General features: G+C 34.4%; 3 protein-coding genes across 10 annotated transcripts in view; 2 read left to right on the top strand and 1 right to left on the bottom strand.

Moving 5' to 3' along the window:
• The window catches only part of LOC144442864 (rho guanine nucleotide exchange factor 7-like), a 59446-nt gene extending 54218 nt beyond the window's left edge, over window positions 1-5228 (top strand). For 4 of the 5 annotated variants that reach the window (XM_078132261.1, XM_078132260.1, XM_078132262.1 and 1 more), the window contains one exon: window positions 223-5228. In XM_078132261.1, the coding sequence (XP_077988387.1) occupies window positions 223-339 (117 nt within the window). In that variant the 3' untranslated portion in view covers window positions 340-5228. The remainder of the gene's footprint in view (window positions 1-222) is intronic. The other variant, XR_013481661.1, reaches the window with a different exon arrangement.
• A 4225-nt stretch (window positions 5229-9453) lies between these two features.
• On the bottom strand, window positions 9454-22463 carry LOC144442124 (very long-chain specific acyl-CoA dehydrogenase, mitochondrial-like). Of its 2 annotated transcripts, XM_078131392.1 has the most exons (14): window positions 22323-22463; window positions 21199-21307; window positions 19557-19629; window positions 19095-19159; window positions 18732-18866; window positions 16935-17135; window positions 15996-16063; window positions 15624-15752; window positions 15073-15167; window positions 14751-14854; window positions 13900-14091; window positions 13458-13622; window positions 12551-12867; window positions 9454-11708 (listed from the first exon to the last, which is right to left on the bottom strand). In XM_078131392.1, the coding sequence occupies exons 1-14, from the start codon at window positions 22394-22396 to the stop codon at window positions 11495-11497; spliced, it is 1941 nt and encodes a 646-aa protein (XP_077987518.1). In that variant the 5' UTR covers window positions 22397-22463; the 3' UTR covers window positions 9454-11494. The 2 variants fall into 2 exon arrangements, with proteins under 2 accessions (XP_077987518.1, XP_077987519.1); XM_078131393.1 differs by lacking the exon at window positions 21199-21307 and having other exon boundaries at window positions 22323-22455.
• A 281-nt stretch (window positions 22464-22744) lies between these two features.
• Window positions 22745-26683, top strand: part of LOC144442301 (phosphatidylinositol 3,4,5-trisphosphate 5-phosphatase 1-like) — a 35267-nt gene continuing 31328 nt past the window's right edge. For all 3 annotated transcript variants that reach the window (XM_078131614.1, XM_078131613.1, XM_078131612.1), the window contains exon 1: window positions 22745-23213. In XM_078131614.1, the coding sequence (XP_077987740.1) occupies window positions 23077-23213 (137 nt within the window). In that variant the 5' untranslated portion in view covers window positions 22745-23076. The remainder of the gene's footprint in view (window positions 23214-26683) is intronic.

Below are 26683 nucleotides of genomic sequence, written 5' to 3'. Positions count from 1 at the left end.
GCTGGAGTTGGTAGAGGTGCTAGTAGTGCTGAGGCTGGCGTCTGGTGGCGCTGTTTATGGCTGAAGCAAAGTGGTGTGATTGTCTTGATTTGATTTGTTGAATCAGGGAAAAAAAAGCGAGGACATATCAAATGCGATGATTTAACAATCAAATCTTGTTGATTTAGTCGCTGCAATGGACTAGTTCCAAAAAAAGAATATGACTTTTTGTTCTTTTTTCAGTCAGCTGCAAAATTATTTCAAGATGTTGGTGCAGAAGAGATTCAAACTCAAAGAAATGGGACTGCTACTGGTTCTGCCCCAAAGAAGAGATCTGTCTTCTATGTGGATGGACCATAAAAACAAAAGAATCGAAATAGAAAACTAGTGGTGGCAGTATATTCATACAAAATATTCATAATTCATGACATTTCATGACATTTGGATGAAACCACTATCATTGTAGTGGAGGGGGAAGGGTTATTAGAATTCACTAAACAACAGTCTGTAATCTTCTGTAGAAATTAAATCTAGGCTAGAATTTTGGATGCTAATCCTAGCAATGCATTTGTAGTATGTTTTTGTCCAGAATAAATTTTAAAAACTAGTGTAAATTGAACGAAAAGTGAAAAAAAATCAGAAATTTTTTTGGTGGGAAAAAGTTGGTGCTGAAGAGATGGTGTATATCTGCATATCAGTCACTGTACTCAGTGACTTCGTCAGTTTCTTGTCAAATCTGGTCATTTCAGAATCAAAAATTTACCCTTAAAATTTCCCAATAACAAAATTAATATCAATGTACATAAAAAATTGTAATTACAATCTGTGGGGCCATATTTGTGAATCTTGCACACATTCGTATATGTTGCGTGTAGCTTGTTCACCATCACATGTTATTTTTCTTCATGCAAATCAGTGTACACCATGCAGAGCTGGTGCTAAGTGTGTGTCTGCTTTCTGTGTTATGATATAGGTCAAAGAAAAATTACTTTTGTGTCAAGTTTTCCTGATTTTAGTTTGAGTGTTTGTATATATAAATGGTAAAAATTATTTTAGTTTCACTGACTTTTTGAAACACGTTTTTGGCGAAAAAAAAGAAGAAAGTACCTTGCCAGAGATACCACATATGTTGTTTATTGATGCCCATAGAAACTTAAAACCCATTAGCTCATAATGTTAGTCATTTTTTGTTGATGGAAATGTTCAGTCAGTTTTTTAGTGCTGCCTTTTGTACGCTTGTATTGATTACTGCTATCAATTTTAATACATAGAATTAATAGAACAGTACCTCAGTAACTTACGCAAATTTGAAATCTTGTATAGAAGAAGCCCTATGGTGCTTTACATGTGTTCAGCCATTTTGAGCAATTTCCTGCAAGGGTTGATGGGAAAACCTATGGTGATGACATCACATTTACCACAATCTCTTTGTCTTGATACTTTGTGCATTGTACATGCGTTATCAAGTAAAACGTGAATAACATCGACAAAAATTATGGAAAAGTGTGACTCTCAGTAATACCTAGTTGGAGACCCTGAATTGGTTGAAGTTAGATTGCAAAACAGAGTTAATAAATTGTGATTCTAAGTTTTATATCCCAGACGTAAATAGTTGTTACTCAGATGCTTCAGATGTGTACAATTTGTGTACAAGAATTAATATTCAAAGTCAAGTTCAACCATAGATCTTGTAAGTGTAGTAACTCAAGTGTCTGTCTACACATACTTCATGCTGTGCTGCCCTCAACTCTCTAATCTTTCTGGGCCAATGTGTGAGGGCGCCCCAACATAGGCTAGTGTCTATGTTTACGATGTGGAGCTAGGTTCAGTCCAACTACAGAGTGGTGTGCACACTGAAAAGCCAAGTCTTGAGGAAAGTGGCAAGTTTGATAATGAACAAGACACAGGTTTCATATAGGATTAAGTAAATCTTTAATTCAACATAGTGTCTTATGTTGAAAATGAATGGTAAAAGTCCATATTCAGTAATTATGAATAGACAGAGTTTAATTTCGATAGTTCAGAAATAATAATTAGTTAACATCCTTGACTAGCAATAAGAATTCGTGAATGAATACGTCAAAACATTGTGTGTTTCAAAATTGCTTAAAAGACAAAAACAACATATTTTGTACTAGTTTTTTTTGGAGGGAAAATTCAATTTCATTTTTTCTTCAGCTGAAGAGATAATTTCCATATACTTAGTTACTTAAAGAACTGCATATATACAATGTGAAAACACTATCTGTAACACTTTTCAAACACTTTTCCAGGATAGATTTAGCAAAAATATTGCCACCATATTTGTCTTGGTGGTAAACATCTTCAAACATTTCCGTTGACTTCAAAAAAATCAATGCAATATTGCCAGCTGAGTAATAATCATGACAGAGAAATTCTTTTCGATATAAATTTTTTTTCTTCAATATTCCTTCTCTTTCAGTTGAAATACAAAGTGAATTGATCGTTATTTATCAGTGTCTAAATTTTCAGGTGAAATGCAAAGATTTGTTAGTTTTTTCTAAGAAAGTGATTTGTTTGCGTGAGGTCAAAGTTCAAATCGTATATAAACTGCTTTGGAAGCAATAATAGCCAACAATTCCTTGTTATAGTGCCCTCTATAATGTTCTCCAAAAATGAACTAGTGATGGCGCTGTTTCTTAAGCTTCGACCAGGAAATTGTGTATTAGTTTTATGCACAGCAAGTTTTTATGTAGAAAGATTTCAACAAGGCAGCTTCTGAAATAAAAATTAGAAACACGAAAAATGTAAAAAAAAAAAAAAAAAAAAAAATGAAAATGAAAATGTAGCAGGTGAAGGACCAAAAATCGGAACATAATGTAGAAACAGAAAACACTGCCTGCATTGCTTAGTGTGCAAAGCATCACATCTGGTGACTTGGCCTATCATCCTATAGTTTAATGTTTTATGCTATTAAGAATAAGTCATTGTGTTTTCCATGACCTTTCTCATAAACAGCGCCCTCAACGATCTAAACTGACTGCACTGCAGTGATGTTTGAGAGGTTTTCGAATGAAATAACCGCCATATAAACCTGTATGGTATTTGCATATTTTCAGTGATTTAGGTCGGAAAGACCTGCCAAAAGTTTCTGTTTTCACATTCAACATTCAGATGACCTTCCAACCATCACCTTACTCTGTCACAAGAGGGCGACATTTATTAGACAGGTATAATATTATCAGATATGAAGTAACATAATTTCACATTAGCATTTCATTTCCTGCCATTCTGTTGACGTTTATAGCTACAGAGACATAATGCTGTTGGTAAGTGTCATCTCTTCAAGTCCAGTTTACTTTTTTAGTCAGTCATTTTACAATAAATTTGTAGACAGTGATAAACATGTGTAAATTTTCTTACCTGACCATGATATTTGAATTCTTCCAATTTCTCATTTGATTGGAGGATTGTAGTCACATGGTAAGAATATGCTTGTGATTGGTTCAGACATAAATTCAAATTTGAATATTACAATTTTAATTCCAAAAGTATACAGTGATATTGTATGGTATGGTATGGTATGGTATGGTATGGTATGGTATGGTATGGTATGGTATGTGAATCACAAACACTTAATGTGTTTTCAGTATAACGAACAGTCAAAATTAGAACCCCTGCTAAATCATGTTCTCATAATTTTCAACTTTAGGCAAGTATTTGGCAACTCAGCAGCTCACAGATTGCTGTACTATTCTTACAACAGCGGAAGCCAAAGTTTCAACTAGCTAAGATAGACACCAACTAAACTTATTGTTGAATGGATGTTAGTTCACTTGCAGTCAAAAGTAACATGGAGTTTCTGAAGACTTCCATATGATCTTGCAGTATACATTTTGGGGGACTTCCAATGTTTACTTTGTCATATTTTTAGGGTGATTATGTCTGGACAACAACAACAATGCTATCAAGTACTTGTGTAATCTACTGAACAATAGTTTTAGTTTGTGTTGATCTTAGTAAGCAGATAGCTTGGTTTCCACAGCAGTATTGTGAAAAGAACACATTATTAATCTGGTGTCCCTTTTTAGGATACAAACTACAGTACCCTCTAAAAAAAACAATTTTTTTTTTCAATTTGCACATATCAACAAACTTCAGGTTTATGTGAAAAACAAGTTGTATGGAGATTGATGCAAGAAGGTGACCAGCTAAGTGGTAGTGATTTGTCAAGTATCAACATGTTAGCTGTTGCTATGACGATGTCTACATGCCGCACTGATCATGACCAATGACAAATTTTGTATTGACGCCAATCAGTCACAACTTCTAAGGATCCACTGTGTGTATGCCTCTGTGGTTAACATTGTAGTGAACTCAGGGGAACCTGTTTAGTCGACATTGCAATAAACTTAGGGGAACCTGCTTGGTCAACCTTGCAATGAACTTAAGGGAACCTGCTTGGTCAACCTTGCAATGAACTTAGGGGAACCTGCTTGGTCAACTTTTCAATGAACTTAGGGGAACCTGCTTGGTCAACTTTTCAATGAACTTACGGGAATCTGCTTGGTCAACATTTCATCAAACTTAGGGAAACCTACTTGGTCAACATTGCAATGAACTTAGGGGAACCAAACTGAGATTCCCTAGCTTCCATATGATTAGTTCTCTACCAGGAATTACAACCCTCTTACATGCACTATGTACCAACAGATAGCTTATTTCAAGGTGCCTCTCAAAAATCATTGGTTCGCTAGTTTCATGTACATGTACCTAAAAAATTGCAACCTTAGAATGAGATATTTGACAAATAAGGTAAATTCCAGTGTGATTTTAATTTTGTAGTAAATAACATCAGTGAAATTTGAAAGGGGTAAAACAGAAACTGTAAAATGATGCACACAGTTTGTTTATTTTCAGAAGACCAGGCAATCGTAGGGGATCAGTCTATTATTTTTTACCTGTTACGTTACCAGATTTTAAGTAGAAACCAAGTATTTTTTTCAAAGCTGAACATCATCCCCTGTCTGTCTTGCCCTCATTAAAACGTAAAACAACCGTTTTTCTTGTATTTCACTCAAACAATCACCACACTCACAATGGTAGCCAAATACTGATATGTTATCAACCCCAAAAAAAGATGGTGAAAAAAAAGCAAAAATAAATAACTTTTCAGCAAAAAATTGAAATATTTCAATAATACACAAATAGATCCTATATAAAAAAAAATGTATTCATTTGTAGCATGTGTTGTAGCAATGACTTTTGAAGCAATAGTGTTTGTCTACAGGGGGTGCAGTTAGGGTGGGGATGGGGATGGGTGGTCTCACAAATTTGTATATTAGGATAAAAACACCAAAAATTATCAATTCATGAAAAAATTTCAATGTTTACCAAAATTAGCAGTCAGCAGTTCCCAACCAACTATCCAAGGAAAAAACACAGGAAATCAAAGTCCATTTTGCAGCAAAAAAAATGATGCTGAGTTACAAGATATCTATATATTATGGGATATAGGTAAGCAGTAAACTCAGGTTTTTCAAAGTATGTGTTTTTAGATGTAAAATTGTATGCTTGAGACGAACACTGTTCTGTAAATGTAGTTGTAGCGAATCTTGTACTGAAAATGTAGAGCTCAATATATGTACATTGTATATCTTTCTACCATTGAGCAGTCAACAGAATTGTATGACTGGTTTTGTGATTAAAAAGAAATTCTGCAAGCACTTTTTTATTCTTGTCCTTTCTTTAATAGCACATGAAGTGTTTTATAAAAAAAAAATGATTATTTATTGTCATTTGAGTATGCAGTGTTAGTTTCAGTTACCCAGACTCTCACCACTAGGGGGCTCTTCTACGAGACCACCCAGACAAGTCTGGGGAAACCACGTTTCAACTACCCTGCCCAGAAGTCACACAGTACATTAATTCCTAGTCATAAAAATGGGCTTTCAAAGCCTGTTTGTTGTAATATAGATATATCTCTCACTGGAAAAGTGATAACTTGTCATGAAAGTACCTAAATCGTTCCGCCTGCAATATTGGACTGAAGTATTCCCCAGAGTGCATTGCTCTAGAGGCTACTTCCTGCATGGGCAAGTTGGGATCTCATTTCCCCAGACTCGCTTTTAGGGGGGTCTTGTAGGAAGAGCACCCACCAGCAAGAGTCTCGGTAACCAAGTGTAGGAATTTGCATAACTTACATTTTGATGTGGTAATTTGCATATCTTACATTTTGATTTGTGATTTGCATATAACAAGCAGTGCACACCCCTATATGTTATTGACAGAAATGGTATACCTTGCATCTTGATTTCAGAATTTGCATATTTTACATCTTAAATTTTAAATTTGCTGAATCTTGGCAGATTCTTTGCAGCCCATTTGAAATTGTAGTGCATTGTATAATATACATAGATAGGTAGATATAGATGGATATAGATGTGTGTGTGTGTAGCCACACAGTCTTATCAATTTAAACCTAGGACAACAGTTGCTATGGGCATGGTTATGGTTAGGCCAAAAAAAGGAAAGAATTGTTTCTGGTATTGACAATTTGTCTAAAATGGTGCGACAATGTGGATTATTTTTTATTCTCAACAAACCTGTCACTCAGTGTACTCTACATGTGGTACTTTAGAGCAAGTGTGTATGTGGGGCAGATGTCATTTGCTTGTTCATGATTGGCTATGGAGTTGTTGTCTTCACTGAAGTAGGGAGGGTTATTTTTGTGTTTCTCCCCTGGATCTGCAGACTGCATGGGCTGGACAAACATGAAAAAAATACCAACTCGAGGGTATTAAAGTGATGCACAGGCTAACCAGAAACGATTTTAATTTTTTTTTTTTTTTTTTTTTTTTTTTTTTGGTGGGGGGGGCTTACTACGGATAATTTTAGTAGTTACAGCAGCTATAAAAGAACACTTAATACATTGGGACTTTACTGAAATTGTCCCCAAGATCTTTGGCAGCATTCTCCATGATCATGTCACTTTGACAGTTTGCACTCGAAAAAGCTCTCAGCTTATCATCAAATTATGTTGTTACATTCTTTAGTACTTGTACATTGAGACTTGTTTGGGGAGATTGGAAGGGCCAAACCACAAACACTTGTGTAGTTGAAACAGGAATTATATTTGTTAAGAGAAAAACAGACACAGGTATGTAGTTATAATAGACTCTATTTATGGAATAACGACAGAAAAGTCATACACGTCTTATTGCAATGTATACATTAGATGAAGTATATACACCGTATTTTGACACAAGAGGGTGGTAAACTTGCCTGGAAAAAGTCTCAAATATTGCTATTCATGTGCTTAAAGTATCTCATAGTTTAGAATTAACAGTCAATGTATTTTTATTTGAACACCATTGGCTTCTTCATTTGGTTCTTTTAAAGTCCAGTCGTCTGCGTTCTCGTACGAAAGCAACAACTACAGTATTCCTAAGACGAAAGTAAGTTTACACATTGAATATGGCCGATGAGGGCGCACTAACTACTTGGACAAGCTAGTCATCATTTCCAAAAGGTAATGATAATGTAAGAGTACCCTCTGTGCATTGACGTATTCCTAGAGTCTTGTCATGGTTGTAAGTAGGACTGAATCCTACAATTGCATTGAAATGGCATTGCTGTGTAGAAAAGTTACGGAAAAAAAGAAAAAGATTCAGAAAAGACCTACAGAAATGTGTCAATTACTACAAATGCACAGATCCATACAGTATGAGGAGAAAGTGATACATGCCTTTAGTGTAGATGTTATCACAGTCGGAAATGCAGAATGTGAGATTATTAATTCTATTATATCATGCATAAGCCAAGTTGTATGTATTCAAACAGAAAATATGAAATTTATAGCCTACTTGTTCTATGTCACAATATTCATCTATGTCATTAGTTCTGTGATGTCCAAATGCAAGTTAAAACATTTAAAATTTTCATTTTTGTCTGAGATTAAGGTAGAATGCACCTCAGGAACAAATTTCACTGAAAATCAAAAGTTCTGAAATCTCTCCAAACTTTGCCATATGGAAGCTAGCTTCTGGTCCTTTCGAAATAATAAAACAAATTTAAGGGTTCACCATCTTTTTTTTGAGGAAATTGACAATTTTGAATTTTCCCACAGCGTTGACAAAATTTTCGGCGGCCATATTGGATTCTAAAATGGTTAAATTTTGATAACATTCTGACCTCTATTTCTAAAATTCAAACGGTGACCCCTGATTTTTCTTCTAGATTTTCAGAGAAGGGGTTCGAGTTTTCTTGAACGAAATAACAGCAAAAAAGTTTATTTCTGAGGTGCATTTAATGTTATGCTTGAGCAGGTATAATTATTATTCTTCATTATTTTTCTTTGTTCAGCCAAAGATACTAAAGAGTCTTGTTTTGTCTTGTCTGCAACTTGTAGTAACAAGGCCCCTTAGGTCATTCATATTTTATTATTATATTGGGGAATGATATCCAAATATGTGATATATTGCATCATTTACAAGTTATGAAGGCTTTACTGTGAACAAAAATTTAGAACATGAAAATCTCAGTGACTTGTACAATTCGATGAGTTATTTTCCCAAATGACTGCTACCAGCTTAGTTTGATTGCAAGCCTAATTGTTGTAAGTTACAGGGTCTTCAGCTGCAAGGTATTGTAGATATATCATCCCTACATTTACCAAAATACCAGAAAATAACAGTTCAAAATCCTATCTTTGAAGGTCTGAAAGAAAACAACTTTCAGACAGTTTTCAAGACTTTTTTTACTTGATGTTTTTTGGGGGGTTTTTGTTTTTAATTTACTTCATGGTTGTTTATTTTCAGGAGTAAAATAAACTAAAATATTGCAGGTTTTGAGCCAAATGTGATTAACTAAACAAGGTTTTAAGATTTTGTTCATTTTTTTTTTTGGGGGGGGGGGAGTTTACTCCTCCTCCTCATTATATCTGCATTCCCCCAGCTGAAAGCCTTTTGCAAGAAATTAAAGTGGCCATATGGATGAAGATTTGGCAGTCATTTAGGATTTTGAATTTATAAAAAAATTTTATCATAGCTTCCTACTTGGAAAATCAATGTCAAACAACATATGCCAAGTCTTTGTTTGTAACTCAACACATTGCAAAAGATTAATAATTGTTGGTAAAATATTTTTACATATATTTTTTTATAGCTTATTGCAATGCATTGAGTTACAAACACAAACACAGACTTTCTCAATTAACTTTCAGAATTGATTTTTTCAACTAGGAAGCCATGATAAAATTGTTTTATAAATTCAAAATTCAAAATAAATACCCAATCCTCATCCATATGGCCAGTTTAAAGAAAAGATAGCCTACAGGTGTAACCATTACAGATGAAAGAGAAACAAGTAACATGCAAGAAGGATAATTTTGATGAGATCTGCAAAAATTTAAACAACGACAACACCACCACCACCACCACCACCACCACCACCACCAACAACAACAACAACAACAACAAATGGATAAAGCACATAAAAACAAAAAAACAACAATTATTAAAATTACTAGTTCTTTAATAATAATACATATATGATACCATAAGTTATGCATTTACATTTTTATATTAAAACTTTACAGCATTTGATAACTTGGAAATCACCCACGACGAGGTACAAATGTATGTATTGCAAATGTGACAATGGAATCATGGGTAAAGCAGGTACAGGGTGTTTCTAAAACAACAATGCAGCATGGGATGGATAGGGGTAGTTGGTGTTTAAGGTAACATGTAAACTTGGCATATGGACTGTTTGTCAGAAAAAAGTTGAAGCAAAAAAAAAAATTTGCAACCACACCCCATCAAAATTACCGTACAAGATCCCCCCTCTAAATAATAGTTTGGTTTCCCTCAGTACATGTTCTTTTATCATGGCGATAATTCAATTTATGTGCAAATTAAATTCAAATTAAATTCCTGTTGACACTAAAATCTCACCTAAAAACTTGTCACACTAATGAAACAACTATATATCAACAACAAAAAAATATCTCAGAACTACACATTTGTAATTCATCATGTTCCTGAAAACATGCACACAAAAAATGTAAACGAAACAGAATTGCTTCTGTGATCACTTCAAAAGCAGAAAACCATGGAAGTGTAATCTGATTTTGGAAGAAAAAATTAAACTATTTCTGTGGAGGACTGAGTTTTTTAGAAGAAATAAATTATTAGTCTTTTTGTTTGTTCCTATTTCACACATCATAGTGAAAATATTGTAAACATTGTACAATATACTATTGGCAACTGTGTAAGTCCTTGCATGACTCCCCCCTCCCCTCCCCTCCCCCTTTTAAACACACCCTATGTTTAAATTGGGCAATAGGCCTTTACTAGGCACCTTCTTCCAAGTCCTGACACAACCATTATCATACTAACATAGTACACATGCAAAGGTTGCTGGCTCAAATTCTGTAAGCCCGATTTTGTTGTAATGTGGATCATTTCTCTAATCAGGCCAAGGTCACCTATTTAGAACAAACTCTTCTAAAAATCACCGTTTCATGCCCCACATTCATTGTACAATTTCAAATGAAGTACATGTTTCACTATAATGGACAGTTCATTACAAAAAAAACTTGTTTCAAATTTTCCAAGTTTGTAATAAAGAGTTTACAGTGTAATAAACATGCCATGTACTTTTCCCTACTACCTTATCAGCTCATGACAAACAAAATAAAATGTTGAGGGCGCCCTTCACCTGATGCGTTTACTAGACTAGTATGCCTACGTATCAATACATTCTATTGGTATAACCAAGTATGAATGCACACTATTACCCGGTAAGGTAATATTAACGTTAAGAAAATGTGCATTCCTTTTTTGTTATTCTCCAATATTTGTCTTCATTCAGCCGGAAAATACTCATGACCTAAGGGTTGTCACTACAAGGTGCTAGACAGGAAGTGCCAAAGGCCCCTTAGGTCACTCGTATTTCCCTTGGCAAACGGGCTGAACGAAGGAAAATATTGGGGAATAAAATCTAAATGCTGATTCAACAGTAAGTATATGTTTTAGAATCTTAATAGCAAGTGGAAATTTCTGAAAAAGTACGTTTAGCTCCCTTGATATTTTTGTATATCTTTGAACAAAAATTTTGAAGTCAAATCCATGCAGTACATAACTCAATTAGATTTGACCTTCTATTAGCCAACCATTCCTTGTAGAAAGAAAAATTCTAAAAATTTCAACTGGGAAATATGTAATATAAATATATGATTTGTACAATATTTAAAACTTTGTTGCTGCCGAAACAGAAAATAGACAATACTTATCAATCACATATTAAAGATCATGCAGCCTTCACCTCCATTCTGCCCTCAGATGGTTGCATTTGATCTTTACCTGTCCAGTTTACACATTTATAAAGTCAATATGAGGTCAAAGGTCAATCACTTTGATTTATGACACCTGTCAATCAAAATGAATGACAACCAATCAAAATCATGATCAGAAGTTGTATGTAAATTTTTAGGATATAAGGAGTTTATTCATTTGATATTGCTGTGCATCTTGAGTGACGACTGAACTGATTAAAATCCGAGAGGATGTTCTTGTACTACACCTCCTGTTTTCACCACTTCTTGGGCAATAAGGGAAAGTTTCTTAAAGTTGCCGAGTCTGTTTGATGCTTTCACTGACATCAAGTTGTCAGCGACTCTATCTGAGGCTTCGTTGCAGAATAACTGACACATGTCACGTTCGTGTTCCGCTGAACTGGAGTTTTGGTTCAGTGATCTTGAGGCTCTGAAATAAGAAAATAACAAGAAATGATGTCATTGCAGGAAGTAACATAAGACAGGAAGTGACATCACTAAATATCACTACCATCAAGTAGTGGCCATATTTGATTTCTAATATTTGCTTGTGACAACTTGTCAACAAGATGGCTGCCTGCATCCATGGCTCACTACATATTGCACACATATGCAGCACTTTTTCACATGTACTCCAATGTCACTGACATCAGAGATGACAGGTGAACCATAAATATAGTTTATATATAATAATATTTTAATCCTTCTCAAAGTTTGAGTATGTTGCAGATCATCTGTCAACAGTAAAATGTACACGTTTATGTTTTTATTTGTGACAAATCCAATATGGTCGCTTCTGAAGGCAGCGTTGTTTGAAACATCCAACCAGAGGTACGTGGCAGTTGGTGTAGGGCAATCGTTTGTAGTAACGCTATTTGGAGTTTGGGCAAGAGTTTCAGAGAGTTCATGAATACTTTATAGAATCAAATCTCTATATCTAACACTTGGTAGAAAATTTTTTATACTATAATTATGAAATGTGAATTCAGTTTTAACTCCATTTTTCTAACATTCTACTTTTCCAGAACAACATCAACAATATTATGACATCACATATTCTGCTTCCCAGTGCAACAAAATGTGAACTTTCAGTAACTGTACAGTAAACTTTTTTTTACCACGCACATTTTTAGACCAAAATTGATACTGCCTTACGACAAATGGCAGATTTCCCGCCGTTTTTGCCTCCACATTCTCTACAAGTTCAAGTACACGATGGGACACAAAAATAGCAATGAAAGATTTCCTAGAACAGCATTTTGTTAATAATACCTTGAGAGTACAGCCACCATGCCATAAATATCAATAGCTGCATCAGCAACTCTCCATAGAATAAACTGTTCGTTGACGATACCCTTCTTGTACTTGATCAGTAGATCTTCGATGACAACACCGAACTCAGCGATGGCCTTTGATGTCTGTGCAGCAGATTCAGTCAAGTCTGAGTGGACATGCTCTGTAAGTGAGGGACCGGTATTCATACCCATCATACGTTTAGCTCTCTTATTAGCCTCCTCCACGATCAGTCCCAGATTTGCTGCTGGGTTTCTCATAGCCTTCTGTAGTTCTCTAAGTTGTCCTCCTGCGTTCTGAGAGACAAGAATATACACCTTTAGAAACAGACTTTTACCAATGTAATAGCGCCCTCTTGTGGTAGAAATAATTAAAATCCTACAAGCTGTTTTTACTTCAAAAACATTTTTGCATAATTTTTGTCAATATTTTTCAACTTGTTTATATTGTTCTCACTGAGGCAAATCCTGTCAGGATCCAAAATATTCACAACTTGTTGACAAACAAGTCATCAGGTCCTTACCTGATCTATAATTGTTTACATATGGACATCAAGCCAATATACACTATCATATCAAAGATTTACAAAAGACGTTATACAGCTATGAGGATTAAACACTTTCTAGGAATGTTTTGGTGCATTTTGCAATAGGAAAAAATATCAAAATATTGAAAAGTTTACAGCTTATGGGGCTTTCAATGCAAAAATAAAACATGTCAATATTATCTGTGCATTGCTGTAACTGCACTGAAGAGACACAAGATATCATTGGTTCCTCCAAATATTTTAATCCATTCAAAACACATGACTATTACTGGCCTGAAGAGACAGGATATTATTGGTTCCTTCAAATATTTTAATCCAATCAAAACACACGACTATTACCTGCATTCCTGTGAGAGCAATGAAGAGACGCAAGATGTCATTGGTTCCTTCAAAGATTCTGAATATTCTGAGATCTCTCATAACTCTCTCTAAACCAGCATCCTTCATGAAACCCATACCACCACAGATTTGTATAGCTTCATCGGCTACAAACCAGGCAGCTTCCTAAACAACAACAACAAAATACAAACAACAATTTCAAAAAGTGAAACTCCCTCTTGTTATGTCAGTATCAAATTTCCTTCCACAAGATGAGTACAGAAACGTATCTCTCGAAAAAAGTTTTCTTTCAATTTTTTTGGCAAAATCAGTAAAAAATCTGTCAACATCAAATTCAAACATGTAGTGACAAATTACATTTCTTTCCATCTTTTTTTTCTGCATTTTTATTTCTTCCTTGTTGAACAAAATTTAAATTCATACCAAAATTTGCAACTCTTACCGATCCATAAATTTTACTGATGGCAGCTTCAATTTGGAATTCCGTTGACCCGGCGTCCATGTTGGCAGAAATCATGTAGGCCATTGACTCAGTGACATAATGTTTCATCACCATCCTGGCTATCTTCTCCTGAATAGCACCATAGTTATGAATGTAGTTACCAAACTGTGTACGATTGGTAGCGTGGTCCACCTAAATGAAACAAGAAATTCACTTTATCAAAATTTTGGCGTTATAAAACTGGGTTTGACTAGCAGCATGGTCCAACTAAATAAATGACAAGAAATTCACTTTATCATAATTTTAATGTTTCAGTGGTGCCAATATTGGTGTCAATGACTTCGTATTTTCTCCAAGGGATAACTTAATTTTATTTTTATTTTCTAACTTTTTTAAAAAAATTTAATTTAATTTAATTTTAATTTTTTATTTTTGTTTATTTTTTTCTTCAAGGATATTAGCAAATACAAATCTATTGTTCAACAAATAATTTTCGATAAATTACATTTTCAAGTCTCATACGTTTTGTGAATATCCAATAAACACAAGATATGAATACACATTTAGAATCTACTATTGGAAACAAATATTTTTCAAAAAAAATCTACTTTTTGATAATTTTTTTTAGATTCAATTTTCAAAGAATACCAAAACATACTTAGAATTTATTGTTATATTCATCATTTCAGAAAAGTCAATTTTTGTTGCCAATAAATCTTCTGGTTTCCATTCAATTTTATTTTTACAGGATCTCAACATATACTTTGAAAAAATTTAGTATTTCATTCAAAAAAGGAAAAATAGAAATCGACAGTATTAACAGCAGCAAACTAAAACTAATAATAACTCACTGCTTTCTGTATCAGTGACCTCATAGTTCCAGACAAAGCAGCACCCATACCAAATCTACCGTTGTTTAGAATATTCATTGCGACTTTAAAACCTCCTCCAACCTCTGAAAACAAATAATTTAAATTTATTTATTTCAATTTCAATTTCATTGATACATAAAATACAAGAAAAGAAACAATTATTATATTTAACAATTTTAACAGTGTATTTTTCAACAGACAAAAATAATTGGAAAATAGTTTCAAAAGTTTCTGCTACTAGGGTTCTACCATAATATCATTACATTACTAACAAATATCAGCCTACAGCTTACTAGCTTACCTCCTAAGACATTTTCAACTGGTATTTTGACGTCCTCAAAATACACCTCTGCTGTGTTGGATGCCTTGATACCCATCTTTTTCTCTGGAGCACCACTACAACAAGAGAGATGAAATGTCAAACATTTGTGAAAAATAATGATGTTTGGTTTTTGTCAAATGTCCTCCGTAAATTAAAGGCCTTGTCCAAATTGAATGGGGTGGGGGAAGGGTTATTAGTCATGTCGTTGACTAATATTCAGAAACTACAACAGATTTCAAATTTCTAAATCAAACATCAATGTTATTAGACATTACTATTGGGTGACAGTACAAAAAAGACTAAAATATACATTTTACTGGATACTGCCAAATATTGTAAAGTCATGACATTTTTGGGCAAAGAAAACTTGCTATGTGTTGGAAAAGTAAAAAGGACATTCACACAAGAACTGTTAGTGTTACAGTAAATCTACTCTCAAAGGTTGGTTTGTGTAACATCATGCATCACATGACTTTGATTAACTATCATGTGATCTTTCCAATAAATCACATGACCATCACATGACTTACTGTGAGATACCACCAAAGGCTCTTTCCACAACGAAGGCTGTGACTTTGTCCTTGGTATTACCATCTGCATCTGTGCATGGAGTTTGTGCAAACACGGTGAAAATCTCAGAAATGCCTCCATTGCTGATCCTGCAGAGAAAAAAGCCAACAAAAGTCAGTGACATTTTCACTACAGAAAGTTTACAGCTAACAATTCTATTCTTATAAACATCCAAAAAGAAAATTTTCAATTTAAATTTTTTTTCTTCAGTATTTGCCATATTTTACCACATGCCTACTACATGTCTAAACACGTAAAATTTCAACATTTCAAGTAACAGTGAAAATATCAGTATGAAAATATAGAGTATAACAGCAGTGATCCCAACTCACCAGATCTTACTTCCATTCAAAATGTAATGTTTTCCATCGTCACTCAGGACTGCCCTCGATCTGATCGACTATAAAGGTGAAAGGTCAATATAAATGTCAAAGGTCAATGAATGTTACTGGATTACAATAGAGATGTCGGTTTGTGCATGACCAATCAAAGTGAAGGAGACAAGTAACATGAGAATTGGAAATGTTAGAGTAGCCACCATGGCAAGAATGAAGGACACTTGGTCCAATGTTTATGTTGTGTACCCTAGTTTACTGTGTAATGCACACAAAATGAAGACAAGCAACATTAGGGTTAGGGATTTTAAAGTACCCACCATGGCAAAACTAAAGAACACTGGGCCCAAAAATTATGTTGTGTATACACACTGGCCATTTTGTAACATGTACACACACAGGATGAAGATTAGGGTTAGGGATGCTAAAGAGTACAGACTCTGCTATAAAGTGATTGTTTGATTTAGTTGTGGCTTTAATACAAACTTGTTATCACATTGAAAGATTTTTTTACGTGTACCAAAAGTTCCATCTTTGTCTCAAATCCATTTTGACGAAATTCAATGCAAGAGAATGCATGTAATATCACAAGTCTCTTCTCATCTGAGCATGCATAAACAAAAGGAATACTTTTATTCTCAATGAGGGCGCTTTTCAAATAAACAGTTCCTAGATAATATGTTGTAGTGAGCGTCACTGTCACTAGGGTAAAATGACAAGAATTTGTTCTCAACTGAAGACCGTATAAACAAAAGGGATGCACCTTGCCCCAATGAGGGCGATCTTCACATAGAAGATATCCTATAACATCATGCAAGAATAATTTTTCACTACTGATAAGTTAGTCTGTAAATTGACGCCATGGTGGGACGCCCTCACACAACCAGACAGAGAAGGATTCAAAATCATACACCGATAGCCAATTAGTATACTTACACTAGCATCAGATCCACTGGATGGCTCAGTAAGACAGAATGCTGCTATGTTTTCTCCAGCTGCCAAAGATGGTAGATATTTCTCTTTCTGTTCCTTATTGCCAAATAAAAGGATACCCTTGAACCCAATGGACTGATGTGCTCCTAGTGTAATACCAACTCCAAGGTCATGGGCACCAACTATCTCTACCAGTCTGGCATACTAAAACAAAGTAAATGTCATTCAATTACAAATTTTACATTTTAAAGTTCTAATTATAAGATATTGTGGAATGATGGTAAAAGTAGAACAACTTAAAGTTTATCAAATGTTGTCTACACAGGTTGAAATACTTAGTAAAACTTTGACTAAACGACTCTAGACTAGTACATACATACATACATACATACATACATACACACACACACACACACACACACACACACACACACATACATACATACATACACACACACACACACACACACATACATACATACATACATACATACATACATACATACATACATACATAGGCAGTAATCTTGAGACAAACAACAACAACAACAACAACAATAACAATATTGTAATCAATTCAAAAACTAGAAAGTTACAGCCAGAAAAACGAAACATACATTTAAAAAAAAAAAAATTATCCATCATCAAAGAGTACAATTCTGTGATCTCTATAATTCCCTATCCTTAATTTCAATATCTCTTTCACTTTGACAACATGAAACAAAGTTAACAATACCTGCATGCATCTATGCCACCCCATCATTCAATTTGGTGAATTTCTTTCATGACTGGTTGAACCTGACAGGGACTACAACATCTCCCATGGTAGCCAAAACATAAAATATCACCTTAGCGAACAAAAGTGTCCCCAGTTTACCAAACGTTGCTGTTGTCAATCTAACATTGGTTTATCTTTGTATTTTAGACTTTGTACTTATGAACTGGGTGGGGAATTATCAGTTTACCTTTGGACTACCATACACTATGACCTTTGAACCCACTAATTATACACAATCTTATCTACAGTACCTAATCACAGAGACTGACCTCAGTGTGAACTCTTCGAACCTGTGAACTTACCTCAAAAGTACATATAATACTGAACCATCTAAAACTTTTTACATGTAAATCTTCAATAAGGAAGGACCTTATTTTAAAGTGGCAATATGGATGAGGATTGGGTATTTATTTTGGATTTTCTATTTATAAAACAATTTTATCATGACTTCCTACTTTAAAAATCAATGTGAAACAATATAGACCATGCCCGAATTTGTAACTAAATAAATTGCAAAAGCTAAATAATGTGTAAAATGTTTGTTTTTGTATGTACAATAACAAACATTTTAAACATCTATCAATCTTTTGTAATTTATTGAGTTACAAACAAGGACTTAGTCATATCTGTTAAGACCCATGATGTAATTGTGTTCTATTGAAGCGTTTCAATTTCCTGTTTCTTGGCAACTGAGCGACAATTATAATTATATGTGAAATCATTAAATGACTTTCCAGAATCCTAATTTTACGAAAATACCTGTATTTCCTGGAATAGCATCCCCTTTAATGTTCTTATCTAGTGTTCAGTCATTCTAAACTAGAGAGTACCAAACATTACTATGTATGCACCAGAGATTACTGGCACTGGTGTGTGCATGCTAGTGGTATACCTGCATGCAAATGATATGCAAATGAGGACGTGGTCATTCGCTACACATGAAACCGCACGGTATAATTTTTTTTGGAAATTTGCCATTTCAGATAAACATATTTAATTAGGGAGTTGCACTCATTCCTCACCTGAGTATTAGTCAGTCCAAGACCACCATAATCAACGGGTACTTGCAGACCAAATGCACCCATTTCACGTAATCCTTGCATTGTGTTATCTTCCACTTTCTCAATTTGATCGTTTTTGGCTGCATCATTCACCTCCTGTGAACGCAACAAAAACATGTTGGGTATTTTTAAAAACATTGAGAAAAGAAAGAACTTGAATAAAATATTCAAAAAAAACCCCAATAAAATGCAATAAAAAAATTTATTTTTCCCTTTTTTCTTTTATAGTTAGTGTATGATAAACATTAACATTCCTAAATCAATGTATCAGTGTATGAAACAACACTAATATAAATATGTTAGATACGCCAATAACAAACTTACCTCAAAGAATTTGGCACATGGATCAACCAACATCTGTAACATCTCTTTCTGTTCATCAGTCAGTACTGAAAACAATATAATTACATATATTATATAATACCAGTGTGTTTATGCAAAATAAAAAAAAAAGTCTGTTTCTGATAACATGACTTCACTAAATAGGGTAGGTAGGTCGAAAGTTTATTTTACTTTAATTTAAATTTTTAAAAATTACTTTGACTCCAAGATAAGATACTCATCAGTAAAAATTCCTCCATGAGAGTTTGATGAGGTGTAAAAGAAGTAAATGAAGAGAAGTATAAGTTAAATTGAAGAACATGTTATGCAGACTGTACTGTTATAGTCTAAAAAGACATTGTTTCTCTGGAATACGATTTTTTTTTTTTTTAAAAGTGACTACAGTTGAGGTGAAGACAGAGACCCCTCTACATTTCGTGGTCTAGGGAAAATAATAGTTCTTACCTTCAGGGAAAGGAAATACTTGAGATGAATTGACTTGACCTCGGAATAAACCCATGGCAAATGATTTTGATTCCTGTTACAAAAGACAAATAAAATGTTGTAACTTAAAGATGTCAAATGTGACAAGCAATACATGTATAACGATATCACTATATTTTATCATAAAATATTTATAGTACAATGTTCTCCTGAAGTCAATGGTGGACACCATCTAATTTACATATCAATAGATTACATTGATATGCAAATTAGTTGCTAACTTGCTCAAAGTCATTTACATATCAAGAAATTACATTGACATGCAAATTAGTTGGTAAATTGCTAATTGAAGTCATTGACATATCACAAAATTATGTTGACATGCAAATTAGTTGCTAACTTGTTTTAAATCATTTACACATCAAGAAATTACCTTGACATGCAAATTAGTTTTTAATTTGCTTTAAATCATTTACATATCAAGAAATAACATTGATATGCAAATTAGTTAAAGTCATTCACATATCAAGAAATAAAGTTGACATGATAATTTGCTATATGAAGTCATTTACATATCCAGAAATAACATCGACATGTAAATTAGTTGCTACATAATGTGACTTTAGGACACTTTCATCATGAAATGTCGAGGCATCATCAGCATTCATTTTAACTCCCCCATCCTCTTTTGAACCTGGTAATGCATGTTGCTAGTAATGTGTTATGACTATATCATATTCTTAGACTAAATCATTAATGCAAATCTGATACATTGCATATAGGATGAAATGATACAAAATACTCCTACACATTGACCATTTCTTTTTCATCCCCTGTCAATCAACATTAGGCAAAAATTAGCTGGGTCACCCGGTATATGTGCATTATCTCTGTAGGTACAATCTTTTCCCTAGTGCCAAACTTGGGGGTAAATATTTGACAATAGACACTTGTACTCTAGACTAAGAGATTTATCACTATAGGCATTGTTAACCATTAGCTAAACATAGTCTAGTTCCTATACAGTATCGTTACCATTAAACATCCACTCATAATGTGGTTTAGTATCCACAGCTGGCATCCAGACAAGCTAATTTGTAGAATGATTAAAGGAGTGCACACAGTAACAAATCAGTCACACAAATACGAGTCATCCTAGGGGGTCTAACCCTAAAAATAATTGTTTGGTTCCAGTTACCTGACCCCACCTAGTTTTTCACTGCCGACCCTAAACTTTCTTGTTACGCATTACAGAAAAATAATAATAACATTGCAAAAACTGTGAAGTCTCACGAAAAATAGTGGATGCTGAAACTGACGTCAACTTAAAAAGACAATAAATAAAACTGTTCTTCCAATCTGTAATGGCTGTACATCTGATAGGAAGAAATAAATAATGCAGAGACCATTTGGAAAACAATGGAAAACCTGAACTAGACACTCACACATGAAAAAAATAAAATAAAATAAAATAAAAAATCTACCTACTTCACCTATTCTAACATTGAGCGTAATCGGAACCACACATTTTGTTTTATTAGGCCTAATCTAAACTAACCCAAACCTCATAGTTTGAATATAAATGTGCTTCTTAAATTATTCACTCCAATATTCTACATTCTTGTCCAATCTTGTTGACAGAAAACAACTTATTATGCTTTACCTCTTTTCTGGCTGCTGCTGGCTCCTCTACTGGTTCTTGCTGCTGCGGTTGTGCTGCAGCGGCTGCAGCTTTGAAGCGCTGACTCTGATGTATAACAGCAGCAGTTGGTCTGAAGTGAGAGAAGCCATGCATATATTATCATGTTTCAATTATTGTTGGGGGGGGGGGGAGTGGGTGAGTGGGCTGCCAATATTTACATTTTAATTGGAATATTTACTTTCCTAGTTATATTTGAATATATTTTAAAATCAAAATAGGATTTATAATAATTGTATTAATTTCATTGTGAAAATTTCATAAAATGTCAGAAATTTATATTACCACTGTTTTTAATTTTCTTGGCTAAAATTATCTACAGTTTAATTATAATATATGTTTTCCTTAACAAATCAAACATTAAGATAGATTAATATTAACATAGCCATTGGAGTTATCACTGGTTACTTCATTCATCACTGTTTGACTGTCATGTCAGATGCTATTGAAGCCATGGCCTTGTCTTGTGGAATTCGTCTTTAAAATTATACTACCAAATGTTATCCTTGATAGTAGCAATAACATGCGATCATAACACACGCGAACTACGTCAAAATATTACGTAATTTGTGGAGGGTACAACACGTCGATGTTCGGTTTTTACGATACATTGAGAACGTCAGCAATACAATTAAATTGCGTTACAAAAGATGAAAGTAAGTAGTTTGATGTCAGTTTATCATATCCTACAAGCTGTTTTGAGCCTGTAAACAGTTCTTACCGATCAACTTGAACTGACATAACCGCGACCGGCTAATTATCAAAGAAATTCCGCCAGCTCCGGACAAAATGGCCGGTCACTGACTCGACACCAGACAGTACGTGCCAAAATCACCGAGTACATGATGTACTTTTTGTGACAAAGTACAAAATAATCACATTTCTAAAACATATATAGTCTTCGACCAACAGTCCATTTAATATTTCTGTTTACAATTATTTTGCCGATAACAGACACTAGCGGAAACCACATAAAAGAGACAGCGCGAGACGCCATAAATATGTGATCACGACGCCGGATCCGACGCACACGAATGAAAACAAAATGTGAGAATGTGATGTAGTGAGGAACAATCACACACACTTACCTAGCCGTTGACATAATGTAATTGGCTGAAACGCCATGTTTCAAAATAGTTACAAGGTTTCCTGGTCGCAACATTTTAGCGTGAAGTGTAAATTTCTACCGGGATCGGACAACTTGAATGCACTGAAGCTACGTAACAAATGTAACTATCCTATTGATTATTCCTGACGTCATCGAGGTTAAACCGGCGCATAACCTTGACTCATGTGACTCTCGGTCTCGAGGCCTCGCCTTGAGTGCGAGATATATATGCAATGCACGTTGAAAAAAAAGTTTATTGGTGGTTTTATATAATTAAGTTCATTAAGTGAAATATAAAAAGTCTCAATAATAATAATAATAAAGAAATATGACTAACGTTACGTCACATTTAAATTTAAATCACGCAAAACACGAGATTTTGTCATTAACGCAAAATGGCGGCTCTCTCGAACACGGTATTTCAGGAAGTGAACTACAATTAACTGTTTTGACCGTTCAATTGAACCTGTTGAGAGATATCTGCAAGAGAAATAATGTGAAGTCTCCACTTCACATTGGTTAAACGGAAAATTGGACGCGGAAATGTATCCGTTTTAAAACAAGAGTACTTTTTACGTACATTTGACAGCGACGCAGGCAAACCCGGAAGTTTTGGATACCTTCAAACTTTGCATAATAATCACTTTTGAGTCACGAATCACCACCAGACGAGAAGCAGTGGGGCGTGGTATACTTTCATACAAGTGTCAGTTGATCGGTAGTAGACTTCAAAAATGGCTTCATGGCCGTGGTACCACGGTCAAATGAGCCGAATGAAGGCAGAGGAAGAGTTGTTCAATTCTGGTCAAGATGGAAGTTTTCTTGTACGAGACAGTGAGAGCATGGCTGGGGCTTACGCACTGTGTGTATTGTAAGTGTAAACACTTGTTCTATTGATTGAATAATAAGTACATGTAGATATATAACTATTTTGAAACGAGTTTTGACGAGAGATAACTACATATATGCAAAGGTGAATGCGACCTTCGACTTCGGAGTGAAAGCACGTATTGTCTGTGCCACCATACTGTGTCAATGACAAACATAAATCCAGACTGTCTCTGTGTTTTTACACGACATTAGAAAAGAAATGCATATGTAAATGTGCATCACTATGGTCTGTTTGACCATGGAAGTATAACCCGTGGGTTATACTTCCATGGTTTGACCTTCAAGACATCTTTCACAACATAAAATGCTTAAGGACACTAGTGTGACTCTGTGAGGTAATGTTGCAAGTAATCAGAAAGTGTCCCAAAACACCTGTTCTTATAAGTTATAACTTGTGTTGCGAAACTGTAACTTGCAGGTTCCAGTATATTTTATAAGTTACAACACAGTCCCTGTGATGACAAGGAGTCAGTATGATGGACAGGCACAGACTAGCTGTAACTTATAGTGTAAGCCATTATTCAGACTGATTATTAATCAGTTGCCCGAGATTGAGCATTCATAGTTTTTGTGTACATATGGATTATTAATGAACCCAAAAATTTGGGTGAAGTTTCATCATAGTTTTACCATTGAACAAAATGTCAGTAGATATTTACCAAGAAATTTTGAGTTAAAGGAAGTGAGCTGGCACCTAGATATGTAAATGGGTTGGGGTGACAGTCGTACTATCAATGTTTTACAAAAATTGCAGAACTTAATTAAAACTGTTTATTAAGTGTAACTATAATAACACATACATTTTGAAAGACCAACCCTAAAATTTTGTCTATGCTAATTTTTCTTCCAAGGAACCAAGTGTCAGCAAACTAGTGCCACGGCTAAAATTTATAAGTCACTTCCTGGAAGAACAGGGCCATTATGCAAATCACTTCCAAACTGTCAACTTAAGTTATTTGAAAGTCCATGCTGAGATTAAATGAAATTTGGTTTCAATGGTAATGATATGCAAGACAAACACCAAATCCAAATTAAACAATGCATGTATTGTAGACAGACTTTTGTAATGTTGCCAGTTTTCAATTTTCGTGATTTGTATGGAATAACAGAAAATACAATTTGGAATCAGAATTATGAAACAACACTGCCATTCACAGCAACATTGGCATATCTGAATTTACAAAGATTAGCAACTTATAGGAACACCAAATGCAGAGTTTTTTGGCAAAGTGATTCATTTCCTTGCCAGCCACATTTCCTGTATGCATGTTATGTAGAAGACAATGTACTTGATATTCATGATAAGGGCACACTGTCATTCATATAGCTCACACAGGAATACGGATAGGGAAGGTGATAATCTCTGTTCACAAAAAGTACATTGTGTTTTCATCATGAAAGAAATGCACTGAGAAAGTTACTCCATTGGTTGTATCAGAAATATTTAATTCCCAACTTTTAAATGTATTATTCCACTGAAAAGAGAGTAGTTTGGCATGATATCTTGACAAAGTGTCACTTGTTTTCCTGCTGCAGTGTTTTTAACACAGTGTTTGTGTAAACAGTTTTGTGTACGATCAAAGGTGATTGCTACATTGTATGTGGAGGTTGAAAGGTGAATGTTGTGTCTAATGTCAAATGTAAAACTTGTGTGTAGTAGGTTAATGGTGAAAGTTGTATTTCAAGGTTATATTTAGGCCATGCAGAGGTGAAAGTTGTGTTTAGTAGGTAAAATATGAACAGTTGTGTAGAAGGTTAAATGTGAAAGTTGTGTGGAAGGTCAAATATGAAAGTTGTATACAGGTCAAATGTGAAAGTCATGTGGAAGGTCAAAGGGGAATATACGATTTAGTGCCATTTATTTACTATTAGTACATGTTTTGTCTTTCTCAATATAAATGGGTGTGTAATTTACAGTTATGTCAAACGTTTAAAGTTGTATCCCAGTATGAAATGTCAAAGGGGAATATAGTGACTCAGCATGTTTACATATACATGTATTGTTGAGAATCAATAAGTGTGTAAATAAAGAAACGTGTATCTTGTCAAACTCTATTTCACTCATTGTTCATGGTGTGTTTCAATCTATATCAACTAAATACTATTCAGACCAGTTGATCTAGAATCAACATTCCATATTTCACCAAATAATTGTATTGATTCTTCGTTGTCAAGTGAAAGTTGTGGAGTCATGATGGGTGAATGTTTAGAGTGGCCGGCTTGGAATCTGTAGGTTGCAGGTTCGAGCCCCTTCAATGCCGTTTGTTTCTGAATGACTTTAAGTCCTTGGGCAAGATTTGAACCATGACTGTGCCTCTGTCAACCCAGCTGTATAATTGGGGATCTGGTAGGATGGAAGTTGTAATGTGAAGAATTTAATCCTATGCACTTATAAAGGTTACAATGGATTGTATGCTCTCCAGGGAGTTGAGGAAGTATAAATGGCCATTGTACTGCTATAGATCCGAGCCAGGGGTAATAATTGTAAAGTACTTTGTTTGAGCACAAAGTGGGAAAGCGCTATATAAAAACAACATTTAATTATTATTATAAATGTAGTAAAATAAACATTTATTTACAACGGAGGGGGAGGGGGGGGGGGGGTAGCCTCCACATTTATATTTGTCCTAGTATTGTATTAGTTAATTTGAAGGGGTACAAACTTAATTTAAACTTTTTTTTCTTTCTTACTTTTTTTTTTTTTTTTTTTTTTTTACATTTTTATGCATATTTAAAAGGTAACCATAGTATTCTACTTGCTAAAACATACTTAACCATCACTTGCAATTGACTGAACTCAAACCTGGTTTAAGATATAACTTATAAAGATCCAATGACATAATTTGTTACATGTATTTGTCGGAGGAAATCCCTACTATGCTATCAACTGTTCTCATGTTGCTGCAAGTTGAGAATGTGGGACAACCAGTATGAGATCAAATCGATCTCACACACTTTCAAATCAATCTTACACTCTCAAATTGATCTCACACTCAGCATCAATGTGCGAGTTAAACTTAAATTTGGATTTGTAAACCTATTGCTGATTGGTTTATTACGCTCCGTAGTCAGCAGGCATACATATCGATTGACGAATAGAATACTGTGTAATGTAGAACTGGAACTTCGTACATTCCAGCAGACGATAACGAAGTGAATGGGATAATAATGTTGACATTGTGGGATTCTATTATTCTACAACTGCTGACATCAGACCATGGATGGATGAACTGAATCTGTTATAAACAGGGAAAGTAAACAACGAAATTAGATTAATAACATTTGACACAGCATGTTGGAAGTATAGAAACTTGTATTGCATTCCATCATTTGATAAGAACAGTTTTATGGCCACTTTACATAATAGTGCACTTCACAAACAAATTTGCACTTCCCCTGGCACTTCATGTACACATAAAGAGGCCATAAAACTGTTCTTATCAAACCATG

This window comes from Glandiceps talaboti, chromosome 11 (assembly GCF_964340395.1).
Source record: "Glandiceps talaboti chromosome 11, keGlaTala1.1, whole genome shotgun sequence".
Taxonomy (NCBI): Eukaryota; Metazoa; Hemichordata; class Enteropneusta; family Spengelidae; genus Glandiceps; species Glandiceps talaboti.
Note: the sequence above shows the minus strand (reverse complement) of the source record. Positions and strands in the feature narration are given on the sequence as shown.

What these genes read in the sequence shown, in the direction of transcription:
- LOC144442124 (XM_078131392.1), bottom strand. Translation starts at nt 22,396, where the DNA reads ATGTTGCGACCAGGAAACCTTGTAACTATTTTGAAACATGGCGTTTCA. An exon ending in CATGTGCCAAATTCTTTGAG is followed by an intron (nt 18,867 to 19,094) that starts GTAAGTTTGTTA and finishes TTGCGTTCACAG; the next exon opens with GAGGTGAATGATGCAGCCAA. An exon ending in TTGCTCTCACAGGAATGCAG is followed by an intron (nt 12,868 to 13,457) that starts GTAATAGTCGTG and finishes CTTGTCTCTCAG; the next exon opens with AACGCAGGAGGACAACTTAG.